This window comes from Etheostoma cragini, chromosome 8, assembly GCF_013103735.1.
Source record: "Etheostoma cragini isolate CJK2018 chromosome 8, CSU_Ecrag_1.0, whole genome shotgun sequence".
In the NCBI taxonomy this organism is placed as follows: Eukaryota; Metazoa; Chordata; class Actinopteri; order Perciformes; family Percidae; genus Etheostoma; species Etheostoma cragini.
Genome location: NC_048414.1, coordinates 17392960 through 17412552, shown reverse-complemented (window position 1 = coordinate 17412552; position 19593 = coordinate 17392960). Strand labels below are relative to the sequence as shown.

Sequence of the window (19593 nt, the reverse complement as noted above, 5' to 3'; positions counted from 1 at the left end):
TGGAAGGAAGGGTATAAAATATATGTCATCGTTTGCACCTGCATGTAGCTTGGTTATGTCCTAATGGGAAGAATTGATCTTCACATTACTTTATTCAGTATACATTTTTGGTTCTGATACCTGAGCCCAAATCATTAAGTGAAAAAAATGGCAGCCCCTGCATCATATCCCTCGGCACAGCAGCATCACGTAGCGTTCCTTGGTCTCGTCGGCAGTGGTGCAGTGCCACCCTGGTGTTGTGAAATAGCCGGGTTATAGGAGGTGTCTGTCATCGGCCTGATTCACAACACCAGCTGCGGCACACACACCTGAGAGGCAGGTCTTCTGCAGCTGGATGTATTAAACACACAAATAGACAAGGCAGGTTGTACAAAAAAACACAGGAAGAGGAACTTGTGTATGGTGAGTGTCTGCCGCAGATTACCCCTTTGTGACTGGCTAATTGGCATCCGATTTTAGTTGAGGATAGCTACTCTGATGTAATGTGCATGCCAGGGGGCTTGCAGAGTGACAGGCGTACTATTAAGTGTTTGAGGGGCAGGCGTGAGTCTCTGTTCCGAGCACTGGGATGAATACAACAGCATGGATCCCATAGTACTTGGCTCTGCGTTATCTGTGGATATGGCTGAACTCAATATCTCTGGTAGAGTTATCTGGAGCATCCAAGACAGAATGAGTCTCCATCTGTGTTCTCTCAGGCCAGACTGAAGGACAGAGGGGGTGAAGGGTGATTGTTTCTAAGGACTGGCATGTGCTTGGTGGCTTGCAAACCTCAGCTAACACCAGTTTTTGCTGCTAAATGTATTGGTAGGCTTTTGCTGGATACTTTCTTGGATGTGTTTGTAGATTCCAAAGGTGATGTTAAATGGTTACTATGGGTTTTCTTTCAGATGGTTGCTAGGGTGTCTCCCTGTGGGATAGTATGCTGGTAGCCATGCTACATTTAAACATTATACTTTGAGAAATTACAGTTCAAGATAAAACCGTTTAAAGTTTAAATGACATTTGAGACCAATTAATGAACAGTGAACCAGGACCATGACATCGAGCAAACTTCAAATAAGAGCAAATGTAAACATTCTTCACAATTCCTTTCACATTATTCTTAACAGAAAAACACATGCCAAAACTGAGACAACCAAGCAATAAATTGACTTTCTTAAATAATACATAAATCTTGCACCACAAACTTGTTCATATAGTAAAATATTGTGAAACCTTATCATTGATCAAGAGGAATGTCTCTTCCATTCGCTACCACAGACATTATTACTCTGATAGAGGCCGAGATAAATATCCCTCCAGTCCCGCAGTCGACTTCAAGCCAACCAACCATCTGCCGGGGGACAGGACGGGTCTGTACTACAGCCTGTGGAAACATGGCAACATCCATGCTCAAAACCGGGACTTGTAGACAGTGACTTTCTCATGTTAAACCAGAGGGAACTGAACTCAAACTGACTATTCTTAATTTCCTTCACTCTGTGGATAGATGGGCGAAAGAGGTTGATGTTTAAGAGTTTGAGGTTTACACACATTGACCTCAATGTTCCAACAAGATGCCTTTTCTTAGTGTCCAAGTACCTGCAGCTTCTCTTTTAATGGCTCAAACACAAAATCATAACATCTCTCTGTCAAAACAACTGTACTATTGTGACACCTAAAGTTTGTTTGATTATCATTTTGGTTATCATTTGTACATAATAATAAAACAAAGTGCACAAATTAGGATAGACATTATGGAGGACTATGTTTTCTTTCAATCTGTAAATTTGTGCACCATGTTATGAGGTGTTGTATAAGAATCTCACTCAGGACATCCATCACCCTACATGGTAGAGGAGCAGCAATACAAATTCTGGGTAAATTTGATATTTTAACTGTCCAATTCACAATGTACGCATATGAATTGGAAATTTACAAGACATTGATTTAAGTTCCATAGTAGATGCAGAACTGTTCTGCTGTCCTTTGGCCTTTTGTCTCTCTTACATGAACATCAAAGACTTGACTGCTCTGCACATGCAATAATTACGAGCAAACAATTAATTTAAAATTGCAGCAAAATTAGTTTTAAGACAGGCAAAATGAAAGAAAAAAAAGATGCAATAAACATTTAGTGGTTTGAAATAAAAAAAGACAACAAAAAGTAAACTTATTTTTTTTATTCCAAATCATCAAAGATACAAATATGAAATGACAAAACTGAAAAAACGAGAACAGAACAAAAAGACCAGCCAATGCGGGGAACTCAGATGGGTGAAACAAGGATGTACCTGTTACCATAATGATGAATGTAGTATTCTATACAAAGTAAAATGGTAGACAAGTGCGCGTGTGTGAACATGACAATGTCTGCAAAAGCCATAAAGGTAGGGTGTGTGTGTGTGTGTGTGTGTGTGTGTGTGCGCTCAGTTCATCAGTAATTCCATCTGCACCAGTCTTGCGTTGGTGTCCCCGGCCATGTTGTAGGGGATCATGCCAGCAAAGGTGATCAGGGCTCTGGCCTGGCTGCGCAGTTGCTGTTGGTAGAGGTAGAAGAAGAAGAAGGTGGCAGCATGTAGAGTGTTAACTTAATGCCACTATTTCTGCACATCTTTTCAGACTTACTTATACTACTGATTATCATACATGTGCATTATGTGTGTGTGTGTGTGTGTGTTATATATATATATCTCTCTCTCTCTCTCTCTCTCTCTCAGCATATTAGTAACAAGAAACTGCATTAAATCATAAAAATGGCCAAAAATTTATTTGAGGTTTTAAATTACAGTTCCACATTACATATTTCCTACATTTAGCAATGACATACTTATATTTTAGTTTAATTTCTGCTTATGCCAGTATGTGTTTATGCCGGGGTTTGGGGTTATTTTGGGATTCGGTTGAAACTACTGGTATGGGTCTTGCAAATACAGTATCTATCTATCTTGCCCTAATTGACTCTTTGTCTGGTTCAGCTGTTTCAGGTTGTCCCTCTGCTCTATCAAAGTCTGTCTTCTCACCATGTCTCTGTCCTCTATGGTCCTCTGTGGTCGTCCTGGCGTGCCTGCTTGCACCCCCTTTAGGCGTTTGTGCTGAGTGAACAGGATGTTCATGGTGGCCAACAGCACTTCAGACAGGTTGTGGCGCACCTGGGGACACAGAGGACACTTTTAGAAAGAGTCAAAGAATAATGCTGTGTGGTGTATTGTGAGAAAGTCTGAAAGTCCCTTTTGAGTGTGCAGATCTTGATCTCACCTCATCACTGAAGTTCCTGAAAGCAGCCACTCTCTCCTCCACACTCTCCTGGCTGAGCGGAAGGAGCTTTAAACGCTCCATCACCTGACAGGGACACACAGAGAAGGGACGACATTAACAGAGGAGCTTCACATAGTCAACGCGATATTAACACACCAACACAGAAAATTGTGGTGTCACAGACTAGGTGTGTGAAAAAATGTTACTTTATTGGAACTGTTGGGTTGCACTCACATCGTAGGCTCTGTCAACGTGACCTGTGTGGTACTCATCAAAGAACGTTGTCAGGTCTAACAGCAGGTAGAAAGTGCTATCAACGGACTTGTCTCCGGATACGCCCTGAGAACGATACCTGCAGTAGAAAGAGGAAATTATTTAGTTTTTATGATGCGCTTAATTAGATTGTGTGTGTGTGTGTGTGTGTGCGCGTACCTCTCAGCAATAGCCACTGCAGTGTTCTTTAGCCTCTCCTTGTTGGACTGAGGAGCGCTGACCTGAGCAATGACTGGACTCAACAGCCTGTTCATCAACTCTAGCACCTTATCTGGATTCTACACAGAGACAAATAGAGAGAAACAGTGAGAGGACTCTAAACCAACAGCTGGAAATGACCGCAAATTTGCAGAAACCCAAGTGGTGTATGTGGATGCAGAGGCCGCAGAGGAAAGATCTGCTCACCTTGGCCAGCTCGTAGAGTTTGACCGCCTCCTCAAACAAGCCCTTGTTCTCGGCCTCTAGAGCCACTTTACTAATGATAGCTCTGGTGTCCCCGGCGAACTTATCTATGACTCCAGGCTAGAGGGAGGAGAGGAGATCAGGGTGAGACTGAGAATACTACAGTTTTGACGGTAGAGCAGAGGGTAACTATCCTTCTTAAATTCTGGCAACCAAACATGAGATCAAATAAAAGTCCTAATTAGGTAAAGAAACAAAATCCAGACATCTGATCCATGAATATCTATAGCATTGCACACGTGGGACTGCTTTGTGCTTTTTTCTCTCGAAAGAGTGTAATGGGAGCCTGTTAGCAGAATGGAGAATGCGGGTTAGTCCATGTCAGAAAATTATATTCATACTGCAGCTTCTTATGAAAGCCAATTGAACTCACAGTACTGGATACATTCTAGGAGAAAATATTTTACAAGCAACACCATTTTTATATCTAACAAAAAGCATGTACCAGTGCTACATTTAATCTGACATACAGTAGCTGCACCACAATGGCTTCTTTAAATTCTTTAATCAAAAATCTTTAAGGGCTGGCTCTCGCGCGTGATGAGAGATGTATTGTAAAGAGTAAAAAGATTTCTCTTATCAGGTGATTCTCCAATAACGCGTAAAAAAAGCCTATGCACTATGCAGCCTAGACACTTTAGCAATTATAAACGCCAAACTTACAGTCTGTCCAACACTACAAAATCACTACAAATTAGTTTTTTTAAATCAGATTCCTACCGCAACAACTTCGCAGCACAAAGACTTTCTTTTTCTTTTTCAAGACACTGACTCTGACTAAACTGTGATTGCTAGTTGATCTTTGTGCAACGTTACCACATTTAACCAGAAGACAAACTGGAAAATTGGGCTGGACTTTTCCAGTAAAGTCTTAGATGTTTCAGGTCTGAGCAAGATGACCAGAAAATTGTTCTGTTAACATTCCTTCGACTGTGCTGTGCTGAATAAAAGAAGTCAGAGATGCCTTCATAAAACTCAAATTCTGTAGTGCTGGCAATCTTCCAAACATATAGTACTTTAAAAGACCGTTCCTCCAAAAAATTCTATGTATGTGCAACCACCGCTGCAATATTAATTTAACATGGCATTAGGAAATATACTGCAGTACAACCCTGGATTAGTCAGATTCACAACACTGACAAAATAGGTACCCCAGTGTGTCTTGTGGGTGGAATGAAACATACAGCAATGTGACTTTGGAAGTGAAGGCTACAATAAAGCATTGTGGAGCGCTTTTTGATCCATGACATTGCAACAAAGTGCTGCTAAATAGAGAGTTTCAAAACACATAGAAGACGTGTTAAAGAAAAGGGGGGTTGCCGTCTGTCGGACTGACTGAAACCTCCTCCGCAGAGCGAGGACCCAGAGTAACAGAAGAACATTGTGAAGCACAGAAAGAGGACGAGAGAGCAGGTGAGAGGCAAAGACATGTACAGTAATAGAAACAACTACCACCGAAGAGACGAGGGAATGATCAAAGACACATTCTTCCTACCTTTCTACTTCCATCCTTCTCTAATCTCCCCAACAGCATGTCAAACTGTAAAAAATAAAAAAAAGAGTCAGATATGCCTTATCAAAAACATGTCAAGTATACAATGTAATCCCAGAGAAACAAGTACACTATGTACAACAGCCCTGAAATAAACCCTTCTTGAAGTGGATGTAAACAAAGTCTAAAAATTAAAAGCCACATACAATTTTTACACAATTCTTTAGCTACATTTAACAGATTTAGTTTAAGTATTTAAATATGCAACACTTAGTTATAGTAATACTTAGTTAACGGTAGAATCAGAATGTCTGATATGAAGGAGAACAATTAAATGGATATGCTCTGACTCTCTTAAAGGTGCTCTAAGCAATGTTGGGTGATGTCACTTGTTGAAGTACTGTCAAACAAAACGGAGGCTAGCTCGCCCCTCCATCCTCCTCATGCTGTCCCCTCCCCCTCCCCCTCCCTTTCGCGCGCAATACCCTCCAACCCCATAACCAAAATCCTTCTGGTTGGTTATTGGCTCAAACACTGTTTATGATTCATGGTGCAGGTTGGCGCAGTTTGTTTTTGTTGCCGTCTACAGAGACAGCGTTTTTATACAGTGTGTTCAGGGGACAGGCAGCTAGTGGATAGTGAGGAGATGTTTGCTTTAATGTTGTAGCCCCAAAAACGCATGACATCGCTTAGAGCATCTTTAAAGAAACAGAACTCCATAAGGGATCTAGTGACATGCCGATTCTAAATCCTCATCTTGGACGGCCAGATCAGCTGCCCCGTCAGCTAGTGAGCACATGGTATTAGCTGTGGCTGCATTTACTATGTAAAAGGCATGGAACAACTGTATAGGCATTGTTTCCAGAGGGACTCTGTGTAAATGTGGGGCACTCACCTCCCGACTCTCAATAACAAGTTCACTGACACAACGCATGAACATGTTTTCTCCCTGGCTGTCTTTCTCATTGCTGCAGAACAACACAAACAGTAGGAATTAGAAACAGGCATTGTCGTCAAAATCACTTGTGTCACACATCCTTCTCTCCCTTTACAAAATGTGTGTGTGCGCGCGCATGTGTGTGTGTATATATATATATATATATATATATATATATAGACAGAGAGAGAGAGAGAGAGAGAGAGAGAAAGAGAGAGAGAGAAAGAAAGAGAGTCAGAAGATGAATTGGACTGCGAGTGTAGGATTACTTACCGTAAGAAGTAGAAGTACTGCAGGGCTTCCCGTGGATCAGTAGACTCAAACTTGCGAGTGTAGAGCATGAGCAGACGGATGAAGTTGAGGCGGCGTACCATGGGAGGGTCACCGGGCTCCTGGCTCACTACAGAGAACAGGTGAACACATTTTGTATAACTAAAATGTCTTTCTTGAGTGTCAGTACCATCCTATAGAACAAAGGTGATTGAACTCACACAGCTGAGCGCTTTGGCCAGACGACTTCAGCAACAGCCCCAGCTCGTAGAGGACCAAGGCCACGTGCACAGCATGACTCCGAAGTCTCTCTACGCGAAACAAGAAAGCAACCGCTGCCTCAAACTGAGCTGTCAGGAACAACACCTGGAAATACAGGAAGGGCTGCTGGCTCGCAGAGAAATGGGACTCTCCTGTTGGAAAAAAGATGAGAGAGAGGGAGTTGGTTTGGATGACCCAAGGTTCAACATTTGGCCCACCAGCCAAATGGCTAGCGATGTTCAAATTTGACCAGCCACTAAATTTATAAGAATGTTTTTTTGGGCTGGTGAGTAAAGCAAATCTACCAGTCACTTACATATTTTAACAGCATTTAGCTAGCGACACAATTGATTGATTTTTTATCGGCTTTTACCTGTATTCAGCCCCACATTTTAGCTGAAAGACTTTTAAAGATACACAACATTAACCCGGGGCTTATAGCCTGGCTCGCTTTTAACCTCCAGATCCCCAATGGTTAAAGTTAATGGTGTTTTATCTTTAATCCTCTACTGGCTCCCCCCAAGGATGTGGCCTTTCTCGACTCCTCTTTGTTTTATACATTTTATACACAAATGAATGCTGTTCACAAAAAGATCAGCAACAGGTTTTTAATAGTGCTGTCAGTTAAACTTGTTATTAACAGCGTCGACATTTTTATCGCGAGATCAACATTCTTTTTGGCCTAGCAAACTTTGCGTTGAGTTTTTTTTCACATGCTGTTGCAACAACTACTAACATTAGAAAAACTACAACACCACACCAGATCTAGCTAGACCGGAAACAAAACAGGCACGCCTCACACACTTGTTTGGGCTCGCGAGCCGGCCAAAGAGTAGTAATATTACGTTTTGAGTGGATGGGGAGCGCGAGACGCCGAAATGGATGCCTATAACACTTTGGATGGAAAGGTTACTTTTTAAAAGTTGCCAAATGGTTCTCTCTCTTTTATCCCAAGTTCCATTTCCATTTCAAACTAATTTGCCAGGACTGTTTTAAATGTATGGATTTTATTTACTATTGTGTTTCAGATATAGTGGGTGTTTCATGTTTTGCTGTATTGTTTTGTGTCTTGACCTTATGTCTATCAGCTGGCTTTACAAACACTTGCCCCTCAGGGACGACAGTATTTTAAAATGAAAACCATCTCTGTCCTCATGAGTCTTTTAGCAATTAGCATTTTCACATATAATCTCTCTTAATTTAACACTTCTAAAAAAAGCATATTACTGACTGACAGTTACTATAGAAAATATTTGATTGCCATTATTGAGTATATTGTAATGTATTAAACTATAATACGCATTGAATGGCACCAGTTTGACTCTGGGTCTATACATGCCATGTCATCTGACAGTTGCTATGGCAACTTACATGTAAGAATTTGAAAACATTCTGTCGAGCGCAGGTACTTAGTCATCAATTTTACTTTTTAATTATAATCCCTAATCCTCTTGCTGGCTGAAAGTTTGAGGAGTATAACAGGGTGAACCATGTCAGCCATTTTATTGCCTTATCTCAGACTAACAGCACTTTAGTTCAAAAACGGAAAGCGCATGAGAGAAGAAGAGAGGGAGAGAGCGATGAAGGAGGGAAAAGGACGAAGGAGGAGAGATAAGAGTGTGGGTGTGAGGAGGAGGGGGAAAGAGCGGCAGCAGATTGTGCAAACAAGAGATGAGAAAGAACAAATGCTCATGCAAGGAAAGGACAGAGGAAATCAGTGGGAGGAAAGAGGGGAAACAGCTGTGCAGGTGTACGGAGAAACAGGCATAGAAGATAAAAGGAGAGGACAGAGAGTCAGTGAACAAAAGGACAGAGAAACAGAGAACAGACGAAGCTGGCAAGCACTGGCAGTATGTGAGAGAAATGAAGAAAGGATTTGGGCTTTACATCCCGCTGTGAAGCAAGATGGAGGACAACAAAGAATACGGTGCCAGACAACCGAAGGAGCTGAGCAGCATGGGAGAAAACAGAATGAGGCTTCAGGCTGTACTTCCCAATGAGCAGAGAGAGAGAGCGGGAGAGGGGAAATAGGAGAGGGTGAAGGCTACTGAGAGAGGAAAGGAGGGCTGCCTTATCTGAACAGAGCAGGATCAGCCTGTGGAGAAGGCAACACCCAGGGGAGAAAACTGTTTTCTCAATCTGTGGGAGTGAAGGCCTCATGCCCTTATGCTTCCCTTATTTTGTGCATCAGGGGGCACGCTGTTGTTACGGAGGGTAGTTTGATTTTCAAATTAGTGTGTGAAAAATCAAGTCTTTTTTGTTGACTCTATTGTATATTATATTGCAAGCACAGAACTGGAGAAGGCATACACTTATGTCACTGCACAATGTCAATATATTTGGAGTATGTGACAAATAAAAAAAAAATTTAAACCTTGAGCCTTTCAGCTCACACAAAAACTACTTCCATCGCTATTCTTGTGTACAACCCCATGTGCAAGACCTTGTCTGCTTTTGAGGAGGGACTATCCAGAAATGTGCCCTTTCTCCCCTCTTGTAATAATTATTAACATCGAAGGGACAGAGTTCTTTAAGTGAGAAAAAGGCAGCAATGGGATGCAGCCAGGAGAAAGCATGGTTGGACGAGAGTTAAAAGCTGCAGCTGTTTCTTTTTACTTTATTGAAGGCATTTGTTAAGGCCCATATAGACAAAGCTGGAGAGACATTATTTAATTTTGCAGTGACTGGTTGAATCATAGAAAAGATGAGAAACTGTGTTGCTATGTCTACATTTGGCAGTCTAAAAATCAATTCCAAACAGAGTTTAGCTCATTCGTCCACAAACTCATGAACTTTTGTTCCTACCTTCTTCGACAAAGGATTCACAGTTGCAGTTACTGAGGCTCATGGGTACTGTAGTGTTTAAGGCTTTACCAAACCAAATTAGTTAAAAAACATGATTCTTCAGAAACTAAGCTGAATTATTCATAGCTGTTTGCTTTAGTGTTGTTAAATTATCCATGGGTTTCTTTGTGGAGGAGAATCGAGGCTTTCAGTTTCTTTATATTTTTCAAAGATGGCTTATCCATATCAGCAAATTGAGGGCTGGTGTGTGATTATGTGTGGATACACATATTTTGTCTGTAGCCTTGACAATTACCTTGTGCGCCGGTAATGGGCAGGAGAAGTTTACACGTTTTATTCAGTAACAGCTCTCTAGTTGTCCACCACCAGAAGTGTTTTGTACTTGAATTCCTGATTGTACAGTAGGCTCTCTGCAACATGCAGTCATTGTCATACACTTTAGCCTGGATTGATAGTATTTTATGAATACAATGGTGTCATGCTAGTCAACCAGTGTATTTCTACTCAATATCCCTCTCCAAAATCACTTCAGAAGAGTAGTCCCAGCGCTTACTTGCTTTGGTGTTTGTAAAGCATTACAATTGAACAAAGAATGGTTCCCATTAGAAAAGATCCTTTTTCATTTTTATCTTCTATGAAGATACACTCCCCTACAAAATCACTGCTGTAGTTGAGAATGATTTATTATTTCCAAATAGAGCTATTTATGTCATCTTTTAAAATTACTTTTTCTTTTTTTCACATCGCAATATATATCGCAGGGGGAAAAAATATAGCAAAGTCAGTTTTTTTCCCCCAATATCGTGCAGACCTAATGTCCACCCTGGTTCAACCCTGGTTGAGCCTTCAGGCCCTTGGTGTGAAAGGGAAATTAAATTCCTTCAGTCATGGCGGGCCGCCATCTACTGCTGCCTGGGGCGTCTATGGCTCAGGAGGTAGAGCTGTCCTCTACCAATCCAAACTCCAAATCCTATTCCGTTGGTGTGTGAATGTTTATCTAATGAGGGGGCACCTTGTAGTGTGTAAAACTACACTAAAGCACTAAAGAAAAAAATCCCTATTAAAATGCACATCATTTACATAAAAATGATAACACAGTGAGGTATACAGATTTAAAATCAGCTCCATACCATAGTCCTCCAGCAGCTGTTTCTGCAGCTGTGGCAGGGTCAGTCTGTCCTGAAGAGAGCTGCTGCCGTCATCATCAAAACACACCTGGTTCAACTGCAGGGACAAAACATGGTACACACAATGTCAAAAAAAAAAATGGAAGGAAAGACAACTTTGGTTTAAAGAAAGACTGCTTCACTAAACAAACACACAAGTCACAGGATTGCCAACAGTGAAGCCTTGAAAATAGGCATTAAATAATGATCATGAACTGGGTCAGCTTCTCCTATGGTCATTGCTCTAATGCTTTAAATTTAAATAAACCTAAAAGAAAAACGCCAAAAGGAAGTATACTGTACCTTAAGCCAGAGGTAGTCTTCAGTCTTGTCTGCCACCTCTCCATGGTTATCACTGATGTCACACTTCCCGATCAGGCAGTAGACGGCTCTCTTGTAAGGGTCAGCGCTGTTCCTCAGCACTCTGCGGTAGTGGAGACGAAGCTTGTTCTCTGAAGTCGGGGAAAGGCTGAAAGGAGGAGATCCAGAGTCATAAGTGATGATCCAGTTTGACCTTTTACGTCTAAAAATATGAAGACAAGGAGGCGCTCTTACCGTCTGTCAGAGCTATTCATATACTCTTGAAACCAGGTCTTGAAGTCTCCTAGCTGATGTTGCACTCTGTTCACAACCTGCATGGCTGCATTCAGATCTCCGCAACGCAGACAGTAATAGATCACAGCCCACACCGGATGGCCCTCGATCTCACCATCCTATTGCACACAAAGATATTTAGTACAGTACAGTGGTGACAATATTCCATGTCGAACAAAGATTCTGTCCCATATTTAGTTTCTGACCTGAGCATAAATTGAGCTTGTTCTAACAAACTCATCATGTAGCAGTTTACAATCTGACTGTTAGGATTGGCAGGTTTACCAAACATTTAAAAAAAGACATTCTGTATTCTTTTTATATATATTTTTGTAATCAAATATTATTATTATGCACTTAAAACAATACACTGGAACATAAGAAGGTGTCCCAGGTCCATAAATGACAATGGCAGAAGAAGGAAGAAAAAAAACGTGTGTGTGTTACCTGCATGCCAGGCAGGGGCCCTGGTAGTTTAATGTTGAGGAAGCTGCGGACTAGTTGGTACGTTCCTGGTACTCCTCCTAGTTGAGCCTGATGGAGGTTCCCAAACACAGTCACCATGGTGTAGTTTTTATAACTGGGAGTGAGGAGAGACACACACACATATATATTGAGTTCATCATCAAGGCGCAGTTTGACAAAAATGTAAACTATTGTATGTCCGGTCCACTAAAAGCTAATGCTGTGTTTCATTTACTTACAATTAAAATAGCTGTTGAGTGTGTGATGAGGATTTTATTACAAAAAAAAGATAAATATAATTTGATCGTCTGTTCTAGCTCGGAGGAGGTTTTTCCCAAATTGACCGAAATTTAGAATGCCAACACATAGAAAGTGGAAGGTGAGGGACATCTGGCGGAAAGTCCGGCAGCACCGTAACTAGGCGTGCATGATACATCAACATAATATCGCTATTGTGAAATCACGTTGCGCAATATTATATCGAAAGTGTCACAATATGCAATATTATGTTTATATTGTGGAGCGCTGCGTCCCGTTCGTTGGCTGTGTGGCTTAGTTGGGTTTGATTTAGAGCTCGCTTGAAACGCTATCATGATCCTGTTTCATTGGCCAGTTACCGTGCCAACTGCACATGTTACTACGTGACAAACTCTATGGAGCATACCACGTGTGTGCAGATTTTAACAGAGTGACAGTGTAAGTGAAGATATAGATAGAGACAACAAAACGGAACGAATCGTAGGAAAGAAAGAACATTTGTGTCCCGTTCTGTTCATTTATTTTATACTGTCCAACCAGTAAAACTTGTCCTGTTCTTTAGACATGGTTATTTACATATTCATGTTGTACCAGTCCAATATGACAGTTGAAATAAACCTTGTGAGGTAAGAAAACTTGTTTTATTTGTTATGAATCTATTTTCATGCGTTTTCCCGTAACTTTTGTAATTTTACATATGTTTAAAAATACCGAAATAAATAACAATGTCGCATTATTCATAATCAATAGCACATTTTGTCAATATCGTGCAACCCTAACCAGAACAATCCCGTAAACGATAACCTCTTCGATATAGACAAAGGGGACTTTAGCCAGATTAGCCACTGTTAGCTTACAAACACCAAAGCAACATGTCTACAGATACAAATGGACAGTACTGTGTGTACAACTGATTTAATGAGACACAAATAAGACAGACGTGCTAATAAACAGTATATTCATGCAGTTCTCCCTACTGTTAGATGCTCGGAGCGGCTATGTTAAATTGTGATGACAGGGTTAGTTGAGGTTCTCCCGACTTTCTGTGTTGGAAATTCGACTTGGGGGGGTGTTCCGTTTAAAACCTCTGACTAGAAACTCAGAAATTACAACTTCCCAGTTTAACTGGAACACACTATTAACCTCTTCAAAAACAAGACCAACCACTTCAGAAAAACAAGCGGTTACCTGTTCTCTAGGAAGCTGAGCGCCTGGCGTACAAAGGCCATTTGCATTTCAACAGAGGTGCGACTTTTGAGAGTGTCTTTGGCTGGAACCAGCAACACATCGGTCATCTGCTTCACCATCAGCCACAAGTCTGATACATTCTGGAGGAAAGAGAAAGGGCGACAGTCAGAGTTACATAAAGGCATGTATAGAGAAAACAGAATGCATATTAGCAGTCAGAATAGAACTGACCTATATCTTTGCAGAGGAGAAAATCATTAAATCTGAAAATAACAATTGCATGGTGATAGACGTTCTTACCTTGTCATCCAGGCTTTCTGCTACAGAAGCACATAAATCTCCCAGATTAGGCTGAATGTGACCATTCACTATCTTCTCATTGAAAATATAAATCTAAAAGAGGAAGAGGTGGTAACAAAGGGAGACAAAGAGAAAAAGGGTATAAGCTCCCCAAATTGTAAAATGCTAAATTTTCAGTTTACAATTCTATATTTGCAAATCAATGCTTAAAAATTTAAATCCGCCTACAACTTCATCCACACTACGACCATCGAGTGAAATGGTTCACAACAAAAAACAAGAAAAAAAGGATCAATATGTTTAAAAGGTCATCAAAGAGGATAAAAAAAACAAGACAAATGATGCCGCATGCAATGTGTCGACACATGATCAGAGGAAAAAGCCACAATAAATGACTGCGTCATGTAGCTGGTCAGAGACCAACAAAGAGTGAACGAGAAGGTCAGACAGGATGATGAGAGGGAGAGAGGGACGGTCGAGAGACACAGGGACAAAGTGAGAGAGAATTACCCAGAGTCCCCCTGTAACATCCAATCGATCAATATGTTTGATCTGCCACTTCCTCTCTTGCTGTGACCCCATTTTAACTGAATTATCAGACAGAGGACATCACAAACAGACTCATTTACACATCGGTTTTCAACTCATTTTAACTAGTCAATTCAAGACGTATGTTGTTTTTGAGGGGTAAATGAGGGGGTAATTTTAGCTAATCACATCAGGTCAGCATATATGAGTCACTATTACAGAGTTTGTCCACCAGACAGCAGTGACCAGAATTTTTTTCCCCCAATTGTAAAATGCCACGCTCAGTGCATCGTCAAAGTGCATCACAATTCTTTGTTATACAAATTTGAAAGATTGTTATTAAAAATGTTTATTTTATGTTTTCATGTGGGCATAAAAAAAATTATATTGGAAAATATGTCATTTTTATACCTACAATACATTTTTGACTCTGATGCTCCCCAGTGGTAGAATTGAAAGAAAGAAAAAAAAGACACTGCGACACTGAGTATTAAATAGAATGGAAGTCATTTTGCATCTGGTATACATTTTTACTGTTTGTACTAAATGTTACTGTGTGCCCTAACCTGGAGTTTCCATGTAAACAAAATGATTAGACTGACGGCGACTCACCTGTCGCCCATAGGCCACCTCCACACTGTCCAATGCACTTCTTCCTGGAGCTGCCACTTCACTCACGAAGCTGGGCTACAAACAGGAAGGCAGCAGATGACTTAATAAATACACTGCACACAAGCAAGTTACTTTACTGAAAGAAAGTTAAATAAAGCTCAAAAAATCAAAAACACCAATTATTTACCAACAAAACTGTTAACCGTGTCTAATATGATCATCATCATTTGGCATCTTTAATTGATCCTGTTTTTTGAACTAAAGATTCTGGATTATAAGAGTCTTTCCAGCCCAGATAGAAGGACAACCTGTCCCCAGTGTTTCCATGCCTGTGGCCCAATGCAGGCTGGAAAAGGCTCCCACAGAATAACACACAGGATCAAATTAATTGACTTTACCATGGGTGACAATAAACGTAGAATGTATGCGTCTTAGATGAAATAGTTATTCTGCTTGGTTTTGATGATGGGGTAAACTATAAGTACAGTGTCAAGAAATCAGCTTTAGAGACTTGCTTTTAAGTAGACTTATTCAGTCCAAGAAGTTAAAATATATTACAATATGCTTTATGTGTATGTGACTAAATTAATGATTTGCCACAGACTTAAAAACTGTAATATTAAAACGTCAATATTTTCTACACAGTCCCGAACCTTGGTCAGTAAGACCGAGAAGTATACTGAGGCTGATGGTTGTAAAATATCCGAAGGTAAAAAAATGACCTGCTCTATCTTTAAACTCAAAGGACCAAAATTGACATTTCTGTGTCATCTATACTGTCTCCGCCAAGGAGGTTATGTTTTCAATTTGGTTGGTCTGTTTGCTGGTTGGTCTGCCTGCCTGTCTGTCAACAGGTTTATGAAAAACTACTGGCCTGTTTTTTTATGAAACTTGGTGGAAGAGTAGTAGCATGGACCAAGAAAGAACCGGTTTTGTTTTGGAGCAGATCCGGATCACGTGGGAAACACACGTCCTTTTTAGTACTTTAGTTTACGTTGGGAGATAGGGCATGCATTGAGTTAGTGCCTAAATATTCTGAAAAATGAGTTCCCGACTGGGAAAATTCACACTGCATTAAAACTGTGAGATAGGGCATTCCTCGGCAAAGGTCTGTGCTCTCCATGTGCCCTTCTAGTTATTAGAAAGAAACAGTGGTGGACGTGCATCTTCTTTATAAGAAACGTTCATTGTAATTATAACAGATTTAGTACAGAGCTGGGTACATATGGCAACCTCGAATTAGCCAACATACCGATATAATATACTCCCATCAATCAAAAATAACTTTTAGCAAGAAATGTTAATCTCAATAGTCCAAACAGCACCCAAATTAGCTTTTCCAAAAAATGATCTAAGGTGTCAAGCAGACTGAGACAGTGTGTCTTTTGTTAGTAAAGATAGATTTTCAGTTAGCTCTGTGTTGTGCTTCCTGTACCTCCACATCTTGACTAAAGTCCAGCGCGTCCTCTCCTGCTCCGAGTAGTGTGTGCAACACTCTCTGCTTCACCTGCTCCCACTGGACCAGCATGGACTCACGGTGGTACTCCTCAGCCAACAGGAACGTCTGAAACATATCAAAGTAGGAAACAGGTCGTACTCATGTAGTACTGCACGCAGGTTAGGATTGATACTTTAAATGCTGTGCCATGATGATAGTGATATTTTTTTAAGCAGCATGTTTGACTCTGAAGACCGCCTTGCAAGCTAAAGAACATTTGGAAATGCGAACAAGACAATGAGACAGTTCAGCTGGTTTTGCAATACAAACTCTTGCTATTATATTACATCATTCATAGCTAACATAATGCCTTGCCTCACATGCGAGGTGCTAAATATGATGTGATTCATTTATGCAATGGGATGGGTTATCGGCATCAGTAGACGGGTGGAGGGCAGAGTAGATTATAGCAACTGATTTAGTGCAAGTACAATTCTCTACAGTAGCCAGAAAACCTAGGGTACACACATGCAGCACAAAATAAGACACGCACACCACATTTAGCAGGAGACCACTGTCAGGATTGTACTACTCAATCAGGACACAGTGCCGTCTATTTTTATTCTCCATAGAGACTCAAAGTGAGATAATGGGAACGAGAGTTAATTGAATCTTTCCGATCTCAAGCTCAGGGAGAAACAAAACTAAAGCTACCATGTACTTTTTTAACTTGGTCACTGCCCAGATGCCAAAGCGTTTACTTAAAATTTCTGAGTTAACTGAATATAATGGCAATCTCTATGATGGAATCAAGAAACTGCAGCACAGAAATGACAAAGTTAAATTTGAGGTAATTTATATGTTTAAAAAAGTGTCCTCATTACATCCACAGTTTGTGGATCAGAGAGAACTGAAGTGATAAATTGTCTGATGTATTGTGATTGGATATTTGCATCTCTCAAATAATGACATCAGTATCTGCCTTAAAAATGTCCAGACCTTTAAATTAATATAAAATCATGTTCATGTCAAGTGCTTGCTGCAAGACTGGACAATATTCCGCGTAGCGGGCCAAATGAACACATTCTGTGTGATGCAGAAGATACAACAATCAGATCTAAATCTGCAAGAACATTTAACATTGGCTTTCTTTTTAATCAGTGCATTTAATTGTTCCACCCTGCCACACAAGGGTTTTTTCTCTCTCTCAGGAAACGGAGAGAGATAATGGGAACGGGAGCTAATTAAACGCGGGGTCTATTAGCTCTGCACATAGGGGAAGCCATTTCTAAACCATTCCCTAAAGCTTTACACCACAAGCACTTTTAGATCACAGCAAGCAGGATTATTAAAAATGTGGTTTTTAAGTGATCCTATTTTGTGATATGCTAATGTTCATACACAACGCAGTGCTGACAACTCATCTGATTTTGTAAAACTAAATATGAGGCAAACAAAGAACCACTAATGTATACAACTACAGAGTCTGATTAAATATTCTCTTGTTAAATTTAAACATTTTCACCAGTAAAGGAAAGGATTCTGAGATGTGGGGTTTGTAGGCCAGTGACCTGGTTTTCCACACTATAGGATCCAGATTCTGTCACCCATCAGCAGCTCTTTTTCAACCCGAGAAACCAATAGACACTAGGAAGATACTGACCCTGCGACGAGACTCCTCGATGGCTGACAGGAGGGCGTTGTCTCTTTCATTCTTCAAGAAGCCCTGTGGACGAGGTACGGACAGACAGAAAGACAGAGGGAGGGAGAGGCCGAGACGTGTGACAAACCGAGAAAAAAAAGACAGAAACAGAGAGAGAAAGCAGGATATATTAGGATATATTATATTAACATTGGGGACAAAATGAAGCAGAGATCAAGTGTAGGCAGAGAGTTCTAGGGGGACAGATTTAGCAGGAGCACCATCCTTTGCTCTACAGGAGACAGAAGCTGCTTCTCTATTTTCCATCCTGTTTTTCTCTGCCCTTCTAAATATGTGCAGTCAAACAAATGGTCAATGAGAGAGAGACAGACACACAGACACACAGACACACACACACACACACGAGAAGTGTCCATGCTTTCCAAACTCCATTTGTCAGCACAGACCTCCATTTTGAAGTAATCTCAAGATGGATGCCCATGCATACATCCACCCCCCTCCTCTGGTCTTTCCTATGAAAATGGTAATTATTCACATCCTACTCAACAGATAATAAAACTACTTATCTTATACACAAGATCGGCGCTATCAAGTGAGCAAGTGGTACTTCTGTGACAACTAGAGTATGAAGGAGAGAACACGACAGCACTCTTCGGAGGGAAACTCAGTGAACGCTGACGTGCATAAAGGAACAGACATCTTGAGTAAGCACCAAAATGGTGGCTGCAGCGTGATGCACACTTTACCGTCCTCTTGAAGCGAACACGAGACTGCGTCACTGACAGCATTACAGTAGAAACAAATACGTACGAGAAATCGTATAAGAAATCTCTTCTTTCTCGTACAGAATATCATGACACACTTGGAGCCTTGTAACCGGAGGAACAATGACAGCTCATTAGCTGTGAATGAGTCAGAAGCAGAACCAACAGAACTACCTACGGTTTGATACTGGAAGGAGGCAGAATTTCACATGAAAAAAAGGGTATTTTAAGTATATTTTAAGCAGTAAAATATGTTTTACTGCTTAAAAAAAATGCTTTAAAAAAGTGGGATAAAAACATGAGCCACGGCCAAACTGTTCACCATAACTGAACTAATCTATTTGTTTTTCGATACATCATCAAAACAAGACAATGTCAAAAATAATGCCAAGTAGCTATCCCAAATACCAGAGGGCTAAATATCAATCTTAACTTTTTCAGTTTTATCAATAGGGCTGCAACTAATGACTATTTTTTATTTTTTTCGCGCGTTTTTAAATGAAAACGCCCACTTCGCCTTGGCAACTACGTGGGTAAGCAAGCTAATCAATAAGGTTATGAATAATGTGAATACAAATTTGGAAATGGCACAGAAGCTAAGCAATGGAACGTTTCTACTGTGGATGACTGCGGAAAGCCGCACTATTTCACAAACAAACCGATTACACACACACAAATCAATCAAGGCAGAAGTGTACTGGCAAGGGTAAAATGACGTGTGGATTTGAAGAGAGCGATAGAGGCTTCAGTTCCCTGTCAGAGAGGGCTGTCTCACGGCAAGGTAAAACGGTGAATATATATTATAAATATTGTGTACACTGAAGTGATACTGATTTGTTTTAAGGACGGTACCAGCCAAAGGTTTGGACATACTTTC

At 40.6% G+C, this 19593-nt stretch overlaps 1 protein-coding gene and 1 long non-coding RNA gene across 4 annotated transcripts in view; one reads left to right on the top strand and one right to left on the bottom strand.

Annotated features, from left to right (window-relative positions):
• Positions 1 to 2150: 2150 nt before the first annotated feature.
• nup93 (nucleoporin 93) overlaps positions 2151 to 19593 on the bottom strand; it is a 30665-nt gene continuing 13222 nt past the window's right edge. For all 3 annotated transcript variants that reach the window (XM_034878052.1, XM_034878053.1, XM_034878054.1), the window contains 19 exons: positions 17953 to 18015; positions 16287 to 16415; positions 14852 to 14926; positions 13712 to 13804; positions 13412 to 13551; positions 11948 to 12080; positions 11462 to 11619; positions 11210 to 11375; positions 10871 to 10964; positions 6896 to 7087; positions 6678 to 6804; positions 6363 to 6435; positions 5471 to 5515; positions 3919 to 4035; positions 3673 to 3791; positions 3475 to 3592; positions 3241 to 3324; positions 3006 to 3134; positions 2151 to 2522 (listed from right to left, as the gene is read on the bottom strand). In XM_034878052.1, the coding sequence (XP_034733943.1) occupies positions 2412 to 2522; positions 3006 to 3134; positions 3241 to 3324; positions 3475 to 3592; positions 3673 to 3791; positions 3919 to 4035; positions 5471 to 5515; positions 6363 to 6435; positions 6678 to 6804; positions 6896 to 7087; positions 10871 to 10964; positions 11210 to 11375; positions 11462 to 11619; positions 11948 to 12080; positions 13412 to 13551; positions 13712 to 13804; positions 14852 to 14926; positions 16287 to 16415; positions 17953 to 18015 (2166 nt within the window). In that variant the 3' untranslated portion in view covers positions 2151 to 2411. The remainder of the gene's footprint in view (positions 2523 to 3005; positions 3135 to 3240; positions 3325 to 3474; positions 3593 to 3672; positions 3792 to 3918; positions 4036 to 5470; positions 5516 to 6362; positions 6436 to 6677; positions 6805 to 6895; positions 7088 to 10870; positions 10965 to 11209; positions 11376 to 11461; positions 11620 to 11947; positions 12081 to 13411; positions 13552 to 13711; positions 13805 to 14851; positions 14927 to 16286; positions 16416 to 17952; positions 18016 to 19593) is intronic.
• On the top strand, positions 7983 to 13183 carry LOC117948469. The gene is made up of 3 exons (XR_004657449.1): positions 7983 to 7994; positions 9764 to 9768; positions 13076 to 13183. It is a non-coding gene; the product is annotated as an uncharacterized LOC117948469 (long non-coding RNA).